Genomic DNA, 19,314 nt, shown 5'->3' with positions numbered 1-19,314 from the left:
AATATTTATATTTAAATAACACAATTTAAATGCAAAACATATGTAATTAACTTCATCTAAATTGAATGAAAATGAATTGTCTTTATTGCTATTGACCTGAAAGTTGTGAAACATTGTATGCAATGCGATTAGAAAGGGTAAACATGGAATAAAGACTTAAAAGAGAAAAAGATAAAAGACATCAGTATAAATAGGCAAACCGATTTACAAAGTAATGCTTAGCGACTGAACTAAGTTATGATAATACAAAAAGAAAAAGAAAGAAAAAATTGTAACAATAGTGCATTGAAAAGAAGTTTAATAACATTTAGTAGCCGCAAAACTTCCCAAATAATTCACAAGGTATAAACTTTCACAGTTTTATGCAATAAAATTTGGCAGCCATGAAAAACACAATAAGTAGCATGATATGTAAATATATGCATAAAAATAATAATACTTTGTACACACTATTAAGCTTAAAACAAGCGTTAGGATTTTATTATTAACACAAATTGACTAGTTTCATTAGTTTCTTTTACTTTTTGTCAATTTCAAGACAATTGTTTTTTAATTCCGCCTTTGAAATTTAATGAAAATATTGAGGTCATTAACTATTGGTGAACAATTTGGCACAACTCCATTATTTCCAAATGTTTTTGTAAAATAAGAACAATCATAACACGTTTGATTCCAAAGCGCATTCTTGGTCACCCAAGGTTGCCTTACACAGAATAAAAATGTGATTTCGATAAAAACAAAAATAAAAAATAAATAAGACAAACAATAAATACAGAAAATAAAAACAAAGTACAGTAAAAAGGAGGGACCCTGTGAGATACTTTACGATGCATAGGAGAGTCTGAAAATGGGTTTTGAGACTGGACATGGACAGGGCGGCAGAATTATGAGATAAAAAGTATAAGAACACATCCAGCACTGTATTGTGTATCATTATATTATATTATATTATATTATATTATATTATATTATTTTCACGGCTGCCATGGCACTCAATTTGCCCCGCCCGTGTGGTGCCAGCTGCGGCTCGTTGACAGATTGGCTTCCCTTCTATTTAAGCTCAGTGTTCTCACTCACCCTTTGTCAGTCTGTCAATGAACCTCTGCCCTGCAAGACGTGGGTTTTGACTCTGTCCGGTTCCTTGCCTGTGTTTCCTGAACGATATTGTTCCCGTCTGTTTAGTCCTGTTTAATATCGATCTCCAATTTCGTTCCCGTCTAGTTTGCCCTGTTTAATTTTAAGATCCAGTTTTGATATAAATCCTGTCTGTCCTGTCCTGTCCGGTATCGCTCCATCTGTCTGATATCTGCTCGAGCAATTGGTATCGATCTCGTCGGCCTCTGGGTTCCTGTCATTCCACTCCAGTCTGCTGCCTTACATCTTCCGCCCAACAATCGCCAAATCACCGGCGTTTGGGTTAAACTTGCATGACTGCCCCATTTCCCGTAAAATAAAAGCTTGTGTGAGAAACGTCACGCATTTGGGTTTTCTTCCTGTTGTGATTCATGACAATTATATTATATTATATTATATTATATTATATTATATTATATTATATTATATTATATTTATTTCTTGGCTTTTGACCCAACCTGAGCGTTTGTTTTATTGTTTTCTATACTTCTTAAGAGTTTTTATTATTTCATGGTCATTTTATGTTTTTATTTTGTTAAATAGGTTTTATTTGTGTACAGCACTTTGTCTTCAGCTGTGGCTTTTTTAAAGGGCTTTACAAATAAAATTGATTTTAGTCGAGTGTTAAAAATAAAAAGTAATACTACAATAACATTAGGTATAGTTGATTATTACATGTATTAGTCACTTCACATGCACACAATATGTTGTCATTTTAGTAGGCACATGACCAGATATAATAGCAATAATCTTTATTGTTCATCAAAAAACACACTGACTTATGTTGTAGCCTTGAAAATAGTATTCACTAAGTTAAAAATAAATCATTCTGTGTATAAAAAGTAATTGTTGGGAATCAATACAGCTCCACAAACTAAGAATGTTACAATTACAGTCATTTATACAACGAGTCATGGGCGAAACCAGCCCGTTTTGGGGGGTTCTCAGGCAACCTTATATTCAACCCAACCAAACCCAAAAAATATAGCATTTTTAAAACTCTATTATCCTTAATAAAAGACAGGTTAGGCTTTTATGGACTGTGTGTAATATTTAGTGCCTCCTAGTTGTACAAAAACTTTTATTCAGTAAAATCAACAAAACATTGTCAAGTCAAGTCATTTTTATTTGTATAGCCCTAAATCACGAAGAGTCTCAAAGGGCTTCACAGATTATTACACTATATTACACAGACTATTTTTCAGCCGACGAGAAGAGTAGGTTATTCATATGCTATGGAGTAGAAGTGAGTTTTAAGTTTAGATTTAAACATTTCCACTGAGGTTGCAGATCGGATCTCAGGGGGAAGAGCATTCCACAGCACCGGTGCCCGGATGGAGAACGCTCTCGAACCAGCAGAACACTTCTTTGCTCTTGAGATCACCAGAAGACCGGCACTCTCAGATCGTAGGCTTCGGACCGGGACATAGGGGCAGATCAGATCTGAAAGATAAGAGGGAGCAAGTCCATGTATGATTTTGTTTAATACTAAGAGAACCTTGAAATCACATCTAAGGCTAACAGGGAGCCAATGCAGGTTAGCCAAAATCGTTGTTAAGTGATCGTACTTTTTTGTCCTAGTTAAAAGCCTCGCTGCGGCATTTTGTACCAGCTGAAGAGACTTGATTCTAGACTTCGGGAGACCAGAGAGTAGTGCATTACAGTAATCGAGACGGGAGGTAACGAATGCATGAATTATAATTTCCGCATCCGACTGAGACAGTATTGAACGGATTTTAGCAATGTTACGAAGATGGAAGAAAGCGGTTCTAGTAATTTTCTTTACATGCATTTCAAAGGATAGATCAGGGTCAAATATGACACCTAAATTTTTAACTGAGTCACTCTGTGTAATGTGACATTTGTCAATGTTCACAGGAGTTTTTGAGAATAAGTCACGGCATTTAGATGGACCAATGACTAACATTTCGGTCTTTTCAGAGTTAAGACGCAAGAAATTGAGTGACATCCACTCTTTTATCTCAATGAGGCAGGCCTCTAAATTTCCACAGTTTAGTGTGGGAGATTCCTCCAACGGAAGATATAGTTGAGTGTCGTCTGCGTAGCAGTGGAAGCTGATATTGTACTTGCGAATAATATCACCTAATGGAAGCATGTAAATGCGAAAAGAAGGGGGCCAAGCACTGAACCCTGTGGAACACCGCAGGTAGCATTAAAGGGCTCAGATGTCATTTAACCATATTTAACACAGTGCGTCCTATCTGAGAGGTAGGATCTGAACCTCGAGAGGACGGTTCCTGAGAGACCATTTGACATTGATTGAAATACTATGAAAAATACATGAAATATCATACCAATGTTACTTTTTATGTATAAAAAAGAAATAAAATCATATGTCGATACATTTGTATTTGTTTTACATGGGGTAATCCCTACTTAAGTCGCCGCCATGTTTGTCTGCCATTTTGTTGCATGCTGTGGCCCCCCTGTTTTCGGTTAGTGTCATCTAGTGGTCAAATATTACACCCTGGGGCCTTAAATATGATGAAAGACTAAATAAAATATGTGTGTGTTATGGTAAAAGTGTGTTATAGAGTGGTTAGGTTGAACTACTATTTTACCACCCAATACCATGACTTTGATATTATTAACAAATATTGGTCCTCATTTTAGCATTGAATTTGAATACAACAATTATGAGCCCAGCTGAAATGTTGCATTTGTCTGAGCCAGTGTTTATTAACCAGTGTGCCGGGGCACTCTAGTGTGCCGTGAGACCTTGGAAATTACCCAATTCTATCTTTGCAAAAGCATGCCCTTGGCCACTATCGGGTCATTAGGAATTCAGTGTCTTGCCCATAATGGATCATTGTCTCCTGTTTCTTATGAATGTGTATGTGTGTGCGCACTCTATTAGAAATGAATATGTAATGAGTAAAAACTGGGCATGGCGTAGTAATAGTGTTTTTCCCATGGGCATAACCAGCCGGTTTTTCCGAGGTGCTCAAGCCCTATCAGATTCAACCTAACCACCCCGAAACATTATAGCATTCTTAAAACGCTATTATCCATAATAAAGGACAGGATATGCTTAAATATGATAAAAAAATCTGTTAAAAATGTAAAAAAAAAGTAAAACAAAACAAAAACGTGAACAACGCAGCATCGGAAATACTCCACTGCCCTGAAATGGTTCATGCCATTTGATTCCTAGCACCGGTCTGGCCCTCCCTCCCCGGTCCTCTTCACTCGGCTAGTGTCAACTTTTTAAAGTTATGTAAATAGTTGCTTTCCCTGGTATCTAGTTAATTTTACTTTAGAGTATTTCACTAACTAACTCAGTTACTTTTTGGAAGAACTGGTAACCGGTGTACTCTTTTAGAAATAAATGAGTAAAACTGGGCATGGCGTAGTAATATTGTTTCTTTTAACCACAACACGTAATGCGATGTTCGCAAATAGGAAGTGACAGTCCTGAACATTGTTGAATGATCCTAATCTATGGGAAATAAAAAACATTTTTTTTAACCATTGAGACACTCTGGTGATCAAGAAACCCAAAACTCTCAACCTAAAATTGCCCCTGCTACGAGTAACTAACTAATTATTAAGATTCATTTCCAAAGATGTTTTTTTTTAAACCATTCAAAGCAATTTGAATACTCTCGGTCACGTCACCATCCTCCTCCTCCCAATTGCTACAGACGCTAAAGGAACCATCCGGGAAATCGTGCTACCCAAGGGACTGGACCTGGATCGGCCCAAGCGTACCCGGACTTCCTTCACGGCCGAGCAACTGTACCGGCTAGAGGTGGAGTTCCAGCGTTGTCAGTACGTAGTGGGCCGGGAGCGCACTGAACTGGCCCGCCAGCTCAACTTGTCAGAGACCCAGGTAAGGGAGATCAAATTTGTTGTGCGCAGATAGACACAAGGTGGTGTTTGAGCCCCTGTCCCTCCTCCTTCCCCCCAAAAAAGTTTCATTTTCGAACATTTGAAACAATATACATTGTATTTTTGAGACTATAAGTCTTACTTAAATACCCAAATTAGCCAGGAATTTGGAATTGCTCTTTACAACCCGGACCGCCTTATATACCACAAAATACGGCGAATACGGTTGTAAATGAATACAGTGTTTATATACCGGGCAGGCCCAAGTTCTTATGGGGCCCTAGATTTGGGGCCCCCTATTAATTGATCATTTGTATACCTGCTGACACTCATTCCATGTTTTACTCCGTCATTACGATTACACTTAAAATACTAGATTTAATATATATATATATATATATATATATATATATATATATATATATAAATAAAGGGTTGGGTAGGGTTACTTTAACTGGATTACTTTCAATTACTTTTGGATTACTCCAATACCAAATATGCTAATAAAAGACAAAAGAAACTAAATAGGAATAAAATGATGACTCACAACACGTGGTAAGCTTTCTCTCCTGGCTTTTCGATCTCCGGCAAAACTAACACAAAATGCAACAGAAACAAAATGAAAATAAATCCAAACAGCTTGCCAACATCATTTTTGCCATTCCATGTATTCCGTTACTCCCCAAGCCTGCAGAAAATTTAGTAATTTTATTCATATTTAGTTTCTTTAGTCTTTTATTAACATATTTGGTATTGGAGTTATCCAAAAGCAATTGAAAGTAATCCAGTTAAAGTAACCCTACCCAACCCTGTATATACAGTATATATTTAGCTATCCATTATCTGCCCCGCTTATCCTCAGCAGGGTTGCGGGGCTGCTTGAGCCCATCTCAGCTATCTTCGGGCAGTGGGCAGGGGACACCCTGAACTGGTTGCCAGCCAGTCGCAGGGCACACAGAGACAGATGACTCACTCGCTCTTTCACACCTAGGGACATTTTGAACCGGCCATTTAACCTGTATGCATTTGTTTATGTGTGTGCGTTACTTCACAAGGTTTGATGTCATACTATAGTGTGATGGATCGTGAGTAAAAATATAGTGCTAATGATAGAAAATCGAACGCCTTTTCGTATATCACCTGTATCACTAGCGGTGTAGTCGATTGGTATCGTTAGGTTTAGTTTGAATTTTTTGCAATTTTGGTCAGTGACATGTACGAGAGATCAATCAATGCATTAATGTATACCGTAAATGTCAGTTATACATGAATAAATACAGTAGCTCTTCCTCTAGTTTCATAATTCCATGCACCTTATAGTCAAGTGAGCCTTATACAGTGCCCCTTCCTGAATTCTGTGGGGTTTTTTCGCAAATGTATCACTCTCCAAGGTTTCAGATCATCAAAGCAATTTCAATATCACAAAAAGACAACTCAAAGGAAATACAAAAAGCAGTTTTGAAGTGTTGATTTTATTTATTAGGGCACAGAAAAAAATCTGGCCCTATGTAAAAAAATAATTCCCCCCTAAACCATACAGCGAGTTGGGCCACCTTTGGCACCAGATACAGAAATCAAACGCTCACGATAATTGGTTATACGTCTTTCACAACCCTGTGGGGGAATTTTACCCCACTCTTCTTTGCAAAATGGTTTTCTAGCATAAACTTCCTGTTAAAAGTCACACCGGAGGATCTCAATTAGATTTAGATATGGACTTTGACTTGGCTACTTTACAACCTTGATCATTTGCATAGAAAAGGGAACTACTTCAGAAGTGTTTAGTTGCAAGAAATGTAGTATCTTGACAAATAAATTTGATTTTAAAAAGCCAGTGCGGAAAAATGGAGCCAGCATTTTGAATGTTGGCCATGAACATAATAAATGATATAGTTATATGGGCACATACAAAGTGTAACAGAATACTACATCAACTTCTTTTTTTTTAGTAGTACAGGCACTTTTATTTTTTGCATATATGTTGGCATTATATCATTTGATTGATGTAATGATTTAAAAGTCCTTTACTGCTTTTTAAAAATGAAAATATTTACCTGAATTCAGGAACTTTTCTGTTAGATTTAATATCTATTTTAGAAAGGAGCTAAAGCTTCTTTAAAATTTTGCAAACAAGCATAATGGCCCGGACTTGGTGTTGCCGGGCATTCTACTTGGGCGAGGTTGTTGTGGCCGTGGTTTGTTGGAAAAGTGCCAGAGAGCCACCAGGGAGTGCCAAAGAGCCACATTGCTGCATGCAGCTCCAGAGCTAGTTGTACCCGAAAGCAGATATTTATCGTTGGTGTTGTTATTTATTGGGGGTGCCTTGACACGAAACCTAGTTAAAAACACTAGCGTACTAGGAACCTAAAGTACAACAATGTAAATTTTCACGAAAATCGGTTCAGCTGTTTTGAAATCTATATGCCATATACGAACACACTCGCACGCATATCGGGATTTATATATACGTTTAGCTAGATACATCTGGGTGCTGTTTTTAATTGTGTAATTTTTAATCGAAGTGAGTGCTATTGTATTTCCTGAAACAGCGCATCCATGACTTCTATTTTAATCAAAATTACATTGGAATATTTTTTATTTTCCTTTAATGTTCTTAAGTTGATAAATGGTGGTCAATAAAAACAGCTTTGGGAGTGGCACTTAGTTTTGGCGACATCCAGTGGACATATTTAACTGCAGGTCGTTGTTTGTTGTTGCGGCTCATTTTCTCATGTGCCTCTCTCAGCTTGTCTCTTGGCTGGATTAAAACCGTTAGTGGGCCCGATTCGGCCAGCAGGCCGTAGTTTGCCTAGTTTTCATATTTTATTTATGAAGAGGAAATAGAAGCAGGGGTGTTTTTGGCCGAATTTGCCAGATCCCAATACTTACATTCAATCACACCACAGCGTGGATGATTTAAAAAGAAAAATGTCAGCATAAAAGAAAAACCTGGCCCGGCCCGGCCCAAACAAAATGATTGTCATTCTAGGCCTGAATTTCTGGTTGGGCTCGGGTCGAGCTCAAATCCTGCATAAGATCTTACCTCTAATTTGAGGTCTGCCTCATGTAATTTCTTTAGTTTAATAAAAGTCCATGTGCGGCTTCTGGCCTTGGACTACCTTACCCTGCAGATTTCAACCGTTCTGCTGGAGTATGAGCGTGTAGGGTTTCGTCAGCCGACGAAGCCTCAGGGCATTGGCACAGACTGCTTTTCACTAAGAGCAAGGCGCAACAGAGCCAAGCCTTGTTGGCGTGCCGGCCAGGCTGCAACACCGGACACGTGCGCCTCAACGCGACATGACGCCAGCGGCAATTCTTTTGCCCGCCGGGTACTGATGGCGTCTGCTGGCTTGGGAAAGGAAGTCGCACAGAGGCCTCGCTGTCACCGTGGACCGTGTCCGTTGGGGCGCCGGACTCATTTCCTAGAGAGCACATTTATTGAAGACAAACATCTATTCTTGAGATAGTTGCTTTTCTCTGGTCAACAAAATGATTGTGGCAAAATCGGCCTTCAGTTGGCCGTAACTAACAGTTGAAACCCGAAAAACATTAACCATTTTAGGGCTGCAACACTTAGTCAACGTTGTTGTTTGTTTGTCACCAGGTATCACACCAAAGGCGCTATTTTACAGAAAGCCCAAACTCTTCATGAATAGAGCACATACAGCTAACCGAAGATAGATAGATAGATAGATAGATAGATAGATAGATAGATAGATAGATAGATAGATAGATAGATATTTTATTCATCCCCTAGACTATACTAAGAAGCTCTTGGCTACAGATTCACCCACCATATGCAATAGAATGCCTGTTAAACACGAGATAAAGGACTAAACTAGGGGTGTCGAAACTTTTTAGGAAGCGATTTGGTAAGCTAAAAATGTGTGAGGGCCATCTGCCATTCTTTGAACAGACTTATAGTAATTCACCTTCTGTAAAAGGTTTGTAGAGCTTGGCGATCAGCGTCGCGACCTCGTGGCTCGCCTTTGTAGCATTTTCAATGGACTCGCGTGGTCTTGTGAAAAAGTGCTGCTGTACCATTAAAATACCTTCCAGCAGCTTCACCTTTTCACAGTAGTCGGTCCAGTTAGCTTTTTGTAGTCAGCATCTTTCGTCCGACAGCGCCTCTTGTTATATGTTTTTGCCTCATATTATATTTTTTATAAACAGCCACAGTCTTTAGGCGAATTAGGCAGTTGCAGTTGTTTCAGAATTCGGTGAAAAATACTCCAATATACACTTCTCCTCGAAGCGGCGGCCCTCACAGTCCCTCAACATTACTTTTTCTATTTACAGTCACCATGTCAGAAATTGGTTGAGCTAAAATCATCACAGAAAGCCAAGGGCATGGTGGCCGAAGGGCTACTGCTATCATCTGGTGAAATGGTAAAAAAAATATATATATATTTTTTTATACAAATTTATTTTATACTGCGGTCAACATTACTGGCAGGCCACATATTATCAATTTTTTTGACAGACGCCGCGGCCAGTAAAATGTGATTACGGACCGTAACTGGCCCCTGGGCTTTGGACATAGCTTCTCAAATCCCTAGTCGACAATTGTTATACTCATTCTGTAAACAGAGGTTCAACGGGCAAACCTGGACCTGATCAACATTGTTGACAAAGATTGATTATAGAAATAATGATAATAATAATAATGCATTTTATTTAAAAGCGCCTTTCAGGCCACCCAAGGACACTGTACAGACAAAGAAAAAAAATACAATTTAAAAAGTTGTAAGGGAAATAATAAATAAAAACAAGACATAAAATCATAAAAACATAGGAAATGGAGAAGCTATGTGTTGTAGGCAGTCCTGAACAGGTGTGTTTTTAGACGGGACTTAAAAGTGGAGAGAGGTGTGCAGTTTTGGAGGTCCGGAGGTAGATTGTTCCAAAGCTTGGGAGCAGCGCAACTGAAGGCTCTGGCTCCCATGGTGCTCAGATGGGCAGGGGGCACTGACAGTCGGAGGGAGGACGAGGATCTGAGGGAGCGAGTGGGGACGTGCACCTGGAGAAGGTCGGACAGGTAAGGAGGAGCCAGGTTGTGAATGGACATATATGTATATAGGATCAGTTTGTAGCTGATGCGATGCTGAATAGGAAGCCAGTGTAGCTGTTGGAGAACGGGGGTGATGTGCTGCTGGGAAGATGTTTTTGTGATGATGCGAGCAGAGGCGTTTTGAACCAGCTGAATTTTATGGAGGGACTTTTGAGGAAGGCCGAAGAGGAGAGCATTGCAGTAGTCAAGGCGGGATGTGACAAGACTGTGGACGAGAATTGCAGTGGTGCGGGGGGTGAGGGAAGGGCGGAGTCTGGTAATATTGCGGAGGTGGAAATAAGCAGTGCGGGTGATGGTGTTGATATGTGAGTGGAAGGTAAGCATGCTATCCAGGATGACACCCAGACTCTTGACCTGGGGGGAGGGGGACACTAAGGAGCTGTCGATGTTGAGAGAGAAATTGTTTACTTTGGATAAAGTGGATTTGGTGCCAAGAAGGAGGAATTCTGTTTTATTGGCATTTAATTTAAGAAAGTTTGTTGTGAACCATGTTTTGAGTTCGGAAAGGCAAGAGGTGAGGGAGGGAGGTGGGAGTATGGAGTTTGGTTTGCAGGAGAGGTAGAGTTGGGTGTCATCAGCAAAGCAGTGAAAGTGGATATTAAATTTGCAGAGGATATGACCAAGAGGCAAGAGGTAGACGATGAAGAGAAGAGGACCTAGGACAGATCCCTGGGTAACACCTGTGGTGACTAGGGAGGGCTTTGAGGTGAAGGATTTCAGCTGGACAAACTGAGTGCGGCCAGTGAGGTAGGAATGGAACCAACTGAGGGGAGTATGGGTGAGACCAATGGAGGAGAGTCTATTGAGGAGGATAGGGTGAGAGATTGTGTCGAAGGCAGCGCTCAAGTCTAGGAGGATGAGGATGGAGACTAAACCGGAGTCAGATGCTATGAGGAGATCATTTACAATACGGATTAGGGCAGTCTCTGTGCTGTGGCGGGGGCGGAAACCAGACTGAAAGGGCTCATAGAGAGAGTGGAGGGACAGGTGCGAGTGGAGTTGAGCAGCAACAGTTTTTTCAAGGATTTTTGAAATAAATGGAAGATTGGAGATGGGGCGGAGGTTGTCAAAGTTGTTGGGGTCAGCACCATGTTTTTTCAGCGTAGGGGTAACAGCAGCGGTTTTGAAAAGTGAAATGGTTGACAATGTATTCCATTGCCGACTATTGTAGACATAAACATTTATCCAACAGAGAGAAACATCCCTACACAAATAGGATCTCTGTTTTGTCGCTCATTCACAATAACGTCTCTGTCTCGAGCGGTAACATACAGAAATGACGGCGCTAACGTCAAGTGCACCTACAGAACGTTGAGCATTTTAGCTTGGATACGGCAAATAAAAAGACTACTTGAAAATTTGTAAAGCGGACCTTGAATATCATGGCAGTACCTCAGTGATGCAAGAACATTTAAAGAGAATTGTCAGACAGTTGAATGAAACAGAGTCTGACTCGCCTCGGCAAGATTCAAATAACATTAAAGCCATTGGGGCTTTGATGACATGAATTGTACTTTCTGTATCCGTAGATTCTGCCTAAAACAGAGATTTGTCTTTATGCCGGGTTGTGCCTGACAAACATATTTAAAATTAAATGCATGCAGTCCGAAGGACAAACATCAGTTGTTAAAATATTAAAAATGCCAGTTGTTGAGACTGTTTGATTTGTGAATTATTAAGTACTTCTGTTAAAGACTTTGCAGTTGACCAAAGAATGTACTTCACAAAATACACATGGTATTTGTTTTATTTGCTGTCATATTGTTGATAATGAGCCTGCTTTTGGTTTACACGGATACATTTTTTTTATTTTAATAGACTATTTTCCTGTCCATAAAAATTGGACTGAGGTTTATTTATGGATTTACTGTCTCTACTGACGAAGCACTGTGTCTCGTTGGATTTAGATAAGGCATTTTAATCCAATTTTTAATTTTTTTGGGATCCACTGTACGTTAAATATAGTACATTCTGTTCAAAAGTTTGGGGTTGCTTAGCAAATTTCATTTGACAAAAGCAAAGTTTACATTTTTCTTTTCTTTCCTCGCAGGGAAGAACTTATTCAAAACCAAAACAAGAAACCCCCTAAGGAAAATTACAAAACAAGGACATTTCATATCATACTTATAATAGTGTTGCTAGAATGACAGGAAGCCAGAGGCCGACGAGAACGATACCGATTGCACGAGCGGATATCGGACAGATGGTCGATACTGGACAGGACGGGACAGACAGGATTGATACCAGACACTGGAGATCGATAACAAACAGAACAAAATAGCTGGAACAAAACTGGACATCAATATTAAACAGGAAAAAGTAGACACAGCCAAAACCCACATCTTGCGGGTGCAGAGGTTCGTTGACGGATTGACAAAGGGTGAGTGAGAGCACTGAGCTTAAATAGAAGGGAAGCCAATCTGTCAACGAGCCGCAGCTGGCGCCACTCGGGCGGGGCCAATTGAGCGCCACGGCAACCGCGACATTTTTAAAAAGATTGCTTTGATAAAATATAGAAATGCAATGAAGAAATCTATTTTTATGTCATTTTTATTTCGAGGAATAAGAAAAAGAACAATATATAAAATGTGCATAACCCACCCCATATCTGGGCAACATAAAGAGTCCAATAAAACAAAGCATGCGTTCATTAAATTGAAATAACAGCTTTTTGAAAGGTAAAGTAAATATAATCACAAGATGCAGTTTAAGATAGATTTATCTGCAATTATTTGACTCTTTTTACAGTTTGGGTAGATCAGACATCCGACGGTTTGTTCAAAAAACAGCCACCAGCCTTGCTTGTGATACTGGTCCTTTAAAATGGGCGGGGCTCGGGCCCCACAAAGCTCACCTCCACCACAGGCGACACGGGAAATAGAAAAACAAGCGAGAGAAGTTAGCTCATACCACCTGATTTTTCCCTCTCGTCTCAGTTACATTTGAAATATGATATTTATTCTACGCATTTTTACATCATTGTAAAGCATTAAAAGTATTTAAGTCATGTTCGTCCTTATACAGAACCAGAGGTGGGTAGTAACGAGTTACATTTACTCCGTTACTTTTACTTGAATAATTTTGGGGACACTTTGTACTTCTGGGAGTGTTTTTCAATCACTATTCTTTTTACTTTTACTTGAGTAGATTCATGAAGAAGAAACAGTACTTCTACTGTGCTACATTAGACTATTTTGAACCATTACCTAAGTAAGTTCGTGTGTTCCTCCTTTGATTGTTTTATTCCGTGTCCCCTGTTTGAGAGCTAATCAATGCAGCCCAAGCGCCGCCCATTTTAATGGGGCAGCGTCACTAGGATGGCTACTTGTGCGTGATTTATCATTTTTGATGTATACAATTATTTTGATGTTGTTTATTAAAGTTTTTCAATTTAACACAACTATTCAAATCTATTTTTAAATTATATGTCGTTGAATGGATGGACTTTGATCATTTGATGATCTAGTTGAATAGTTGTTTAAAAAAATCCATGTATAAGATGTTGCTACAGTTACTCAGTACTTGTGTAGTTTTTTTAACCAAGTACTTTTTTACGTTTACTTTTTGGCTACTTTACCCACCTCTATACAGAACCATACTAAAAAAATACATATTTTCAATTTGAAAACATTTTGGCAAAGCGCCAGAGAGCCACTCCGCAGCGCTAAAGAGCCGCATGTAGCTCCTGAGCCGCGGGTTGGCGACCCCCGCGGTAGTCATTGGCTAGTCTTCTATGAAAATAGTTGTTAGTTAGAGCTCTAGTGTCCTGTGAGGTTCGAGAGGTCCCAAAGGCTAAGGGTGACACAGCGCCCCCTCTTGGCGGCTCGTCGCATTGAAAAGGGGGCGCGGCCAGCGGGCCTCCAAACTATCCCAAGTGCTTTTGTGCTAAGGAGGGATTAGGGCGGCCCCTATCTATCAGGCCTTGGAGCGTAAGACGGGGTTAACCCTCAGCTGAACCCGGCCACTCCAACCTCGACCGCTTGGCCCGGCCACATCTCCAAAGGTGACAACCCGTTTTATCGGAGTTGGGCCCCTTCCCTTTCAAGGGCCGTTCGGACAGCACCAATCTGGCAATCAAGGCCCATTCCCAGAGCCTACACCTGCAAACAATCGTGTTTTGGATGCTCTTGCGTTGAACTCAAAATTGTGCGAATGGAAACAAGGAAGACAAAAAAAAACAGGCTTTGGTTTGTTTTATCTTACAGTGATAAACTTGTTTTCTTCATTTTCGTTGGAGGCCGAAATGCAAACGGAAGCAATAGACTGAGAATCGTGTGGAGTAAAACTGATGTTTTTTCAGCCTTTTAAATAGTTGATTCTTTTTTGACGCAACATTTTGGTGTCATTTTTTTAAGAAAATCCTTTGTTTCATGTTTTTATGATTTGATTACAACTTATGTGTAACACTAATAATGCTGAATGTTTTCCACCCTTCCATTACCTAAAAAACATTGAGTCATTTTACCAACAAAGCTTTTTTAAAATACTATACTAGTTAAAGTTAATATCATTAATACTTTAATATTGATTATATAGAAAACTCACCTGTTAGGTTCGTAGACCTAACTGGGAGAACCGAACAGGGTGGATTTTTTTTTAATGTAATGTAGCTTGAGCTCTTTAGTTGACCGACTTAGAGCTAGCTAACATTAGCTAACAGTAAAACAAATTTTTAATTACTAAAGCTAATATGTTTTAAAAAAAATGGTTTTCAATAAACATTTTCCATATTTTTTCTCAACAGGTTAAAACTTTTAACAGTGCCTTATACAAGAAAAACACATCTAAAATAAAATAAAGTAAAAAGTAAGGAGAGTGAAAGTTGTTGCTTAACTCTCTTTCCACAGTTTAACTCCCGCCAAAATCAAAAAATGACACTTCCAGTAAATGGCCTTTATGGAATCGTAGTCTTTGGGAAATTGAGAACATTCTAACAGGTTGAAAATTTACTATTGGCACATGTAGGATTTGAACAAAATAGCAAGTAAAAATATAAACTCACAACATTTGATTGCATGATAAAATTATGTTTAGTGTAGTTTATCAAATTATTAAAAAAAAAAAGGATTTTATGATTGTAAGGCCTACACCTCTTGAGAAAGCTCATTACATTGCACTACACACTTAAAGTGAATAATAAAAGTACTTTTTACATACATTTTGCAGATTTTAAAGAAAAATCAGAGTAAGAGAAAGACGCAGACATGAAACGTTGCTACAAACATTGAATCACAAATAAAATGAGGAACCTCTTGGGTGAACTGAAAGAGCCAAGCCTCTAAATTGAAATCGGGACTGAAGTCAGGGTCCTTGAAATATTTGAAAATGCTTGATTTTGTCGTAGTGTTTTCAAGGCTTGAAAAGTGCTTGATTTTTGGGTGAAGTGCTTGAAACCGCTTAAATTATTTGCGGTGTTTTACAACAAGTCTACTTAAAAATGACGCAGACACTGGCGGCTTTCGCTTTGCTATTGCATTTCTCGTTCCCTCATGGCTAACGGTAGTTTACAATGCCTTACAAACGGTGGTTTTTGAAGCATCATTGCCCCTTAAGTGTCGCGTCCCAGAGATCAAGTGCATGCTACACCTAAACAGGGCACTATGAAATGTGCATTAGAGCAAGCATTACATATCCATTATGGACATTTATTATGAGCCATGTAAAAAAATTAAGGTAGCGTTTCCCAGTGGTACATTGTAATGGAAGAAGTTCCTGCAACTGAAAATGTAAACTACATATTGATGTCATTTTTATCCAAAACCTATATCGGGTGAGATTAGTCTCAAAAGCATTTACAGACGTATTGTTCGGATACACAAATATATTTGTGGTTTACTCAAGATCTATGGATTACATGTCTTGATAATACAGACGCAACATTGAAAATTGCACATGTCAATTGCAGATATAGTTGAGGCTCTGCAAAATACACCATTCACACCGGATATCTTCTTTTATTGGATCTGGATAAAATCGAAAATTGGCTATGAAAGTCCTTAAAAAGTGCTTGAAGTTGGCCATAAAAAAGGTATGGACCAAGTGAAGTGAATCTCTTCTTTTGACTGACTAATCCAGAGGTCTCACCAAGGGCCACATCAGCATAACGGCTGCCCTCAGAGATGTAACATTCTAGTATTTGCGGGCCATTCACTTCACACCTAGGCCTTCAGTGATGTGCCATTAGCAAACGAACCAACTGTATGACCCAGCTCGTTTCGCTTGTGATTGGTTAGTATGCATTTTTTGGTACATCTGTAAATATTTTAAATTATGTTTCAAATGGTTTTTAGGGATAATCTGGTTTACATAACAAACGTAAAGCTTATTGTTGTATTTCAAAGTATTCTTGTTGTTGCACTTAAGGTACATTTTTCTAATTAACATTTCGTTGTGTGTTTTTCAGAGATTCAAAGTTGCTTGACATTAAAGTTGCTAAATACTAAAAAGTTAAAAGTTCAGGGTGAAAGAAAATCAATCGTATTATCATTTAGTAGAATAATACATTTTATTCATCACTGCTTCCTAGCTTACGTTTCCGTACGCCTGCAAGAAGGCCCTAATGTCGCCAACTTGAAATCTGATTAGCTAAACAAACAGTTTCATCGTCACATGTTATTTCTCTACTTGTGAAGGCCTCCGGATAGATTTCTGACCCTAGCAACTATAATGGCGGAAATTTGATTGGTTAAATGCTTAAATATAAAAAAAAAACACGTCGAAGCAGCTGAACCAGGGGGGAAATAAATGAAAGGAAGCTGACAGACAGAATATCGTTACATCACATGATCGAGATATTTTTCAGGTCAGCAGAAGAAGGCCTTGCAGGCCAGGACGGTCTGCGACTGCCTTTTAGATGTAACTAAATGTAATTGAAGGGCATGTAACTTCTCCTAATGTAAAATGACTCTGGAATTAATACTTTAAGTCAAGAACATTACAGCTGCAGTGAAAAAAATGTAGCTACACACACACACATTTATCCATCTATCCATACATTATCCGCACCGCTTATCCTCATTAGGGTCGCGAGGGTGCTGTAGCCCATCCCAGCTAACTTTGGGCAGTGGGCAGGGGACACCCTGAACTGGATGCCAGCCAGTTGCAGGGCACACGGAGACAGACAACTCACTTGCTCATTCACACCTAGGGACAATCTGGACCGGCCAATTAACCCAACAGGCATGTTTTTGGAATGTGGGAGGAAACCGGAGTGCCCGGAGGAAACCCACGGGGAGAACATGCAAAGTCCACACAGGATGTTCGATCTCATGACCTCAGAACTGTGCCGCCACGCTGCCTACACACACACAGATATACACAAAATATAAGAAAAATTACAAAATCTTCGAAGACATTTTTGGGATGATTTCTCAATTTACCTGTTTGGTATTGAGATAGAACCACTGCCGCTGAGTTGTCACTTTGCAGGTATCGTAGTCGACAGGTTTTGGGGGAACTGTAGTTTTTAGTAAAAGTACACTTTATAGCCATTTGTCTGGGGGATTTTTCAAAAAAGTTGAAATTAGAATGACGTATTAAGGGCAAAACCTATGTGTTAAATAATATTTTGTCATAGATTTTTATAAGGCGCACTGGACTATAAGACGCATGCAATTAGTCGAACTGTGGCTGTGGCAGTGAGAGAACCGAGACCTAACTAATTGACCAGTGTTGCGCACGTTACTTTAAAAAAGTGATTAGGTATACAGGAGTTACACACCACTTCTTACAAAAAGTAACTGAGTTAGTGACTGTATCACGCTAGTGTAAGTTACTAGTTACCAGGGAAAGTAACTAATTTCGTTACTTTAAAAAGAAGTTGTTTTATGTCAAAGAATTTGACATTTTCTGGACAGTATTTGAGACAATTGGATAAAGAGGAGCAGACAGGTAGTTTCGTTATAGAACTTTGTAATTTATTGCACCTCACCAGAAACACATGTATCACACACTTGATTTGCAAAAAAAAAAAAAAGTAAATAATATAATCAGATAGCAATCAGAATGTAAATAAACACTCACATAAACGTACATGAACACCCAAAATGGTATGTAAACACACATGAAAACGTACGCAAACACGCACAAAAACGTACATAGACACACAAAAACCTACTTAAACACGCACACAAACCTATGTAAAATTGCACGAAAAAACAAACAAATAAAACATATATATATACAAATAAAATGTACGTAAATAGACACAAATACATACGTAATGTAGGCGTCAGACAATCAGTGTCTCGCCGCGCGTACATATTCCAGGACGATTCCGAGTAGATGCAGAAACATCGACCCGGAAAGAAGCAGTTCAGTTGAGGCTATTTATTACAAAGTTTCAAAGTAAAGGTGAGAGTGCACTTCAGACCAATGGACGGAAAAGCGTTCTCCCACCAAAGGTGCACAAGAATGTGTCTGTCCCTCTCTTATAAGTGAGGAAGTTTTGCAAAAAATGGAACATGTAGCACAACAGACACTCAGTACTCACATTACAAGCGAAAAACAAAAACTCCCTGTACAAAATTAGGACTGTACATAGCTAAATCTTCAAGGTTGTATGATAAAACCAATCCTGGAAAGTACACTGATATGAAAGAATACATTCAGCAAGTAAATACTTTATTGAAATATTTGGATAAATATGATGTGTATTTGTAATAACTACATGAATAATGTGATTATCAAAGTAATGTTATGATTAAATAATAAAACTAATAACTGTAACGTCTGAATAGTTTGATTACCCCGTTACTGAAAAAAAAGATAATGCCGTTACGTAAAGGTGCTATTTACAACGGCGTTATTCCCAACATTGCATATATAAAAGGCAATTGATTTGATATCATTATTGCATTATATTTACGGGGCCAGAAACAATTCTTAGAGAAAGTCAACCTGAAAGACATAAATTAACTCCGAGAAGCATGTCAAGGGAAACAACTCTTTGGTGTATCTGATAATGAATCAAACTTTGCGAGAAAATAGTGTTAATGAGAGAAAATCGAATGCCATTTCGAATGTAATCTGCATCACCAGTGGCCTAATTGTAAAGTGCTGCCACTCTTTCCGCTGTGCTCCGGGTTTTAATCCAGTTGTGTATAATGTTTGGAGAAGTCAGTTAGAGATGTATTTCGATTGATCAATCAATGCAAAGAAATGTTACAGTCTTAATACTGTATTCATTTCTTATCCAAACTACAGTATTCGATGGTATATGAGGTGCACCGTGTTAAGTTTTAGGCAGGTTATTGAAC

The 19,314-nt window shown here is 38.8% G+C and overlaps 1 protein-coding gene across 1 annotated transcript in view; it reads left to right on the top strand.

Annotated features, from left to right (window-relative positions):
- The window catches only part of vax2 (ventral anterior homeobox 2), a 28,933-nt gene that overhangs the window by 5,932 nt on the left and 3,687 nt on the right, over window positions 1-19,314 (top strand). The window contains exon 2 of the mRNA XM_088347227.1: window positions 4,800-4,987. Within this exon, the coding sequence (XP_088203353.1) occupies window positions 4,800-4,987 (188 nt within the window). The remainder of the gene's footprint in view (window positions 1-4,799; window positions 4,988-19,314) is intronic.

This window comes from Urocampus carinirostris, chromosome 11 (genome assembly GCF_059441175.1).
Source record: "Urocampus carinirostris isolate Australia breed hairy pipefish chromosome 11, RoL_Ucar_1.0, whole genome shotgun sequence".
Taxonomy (NCBI): Eukaryota; Metazoa; Chordata; class Actinopteri; order Syngnathiformes; family Syngnathidae; genus Urocampus; species Urocampus carinirostris.
The sequence above is the reverse complement of the archived record's forward strand: the minus strand, read 5'-3'. Positions and strand labels throughout refer to the sequence as shown.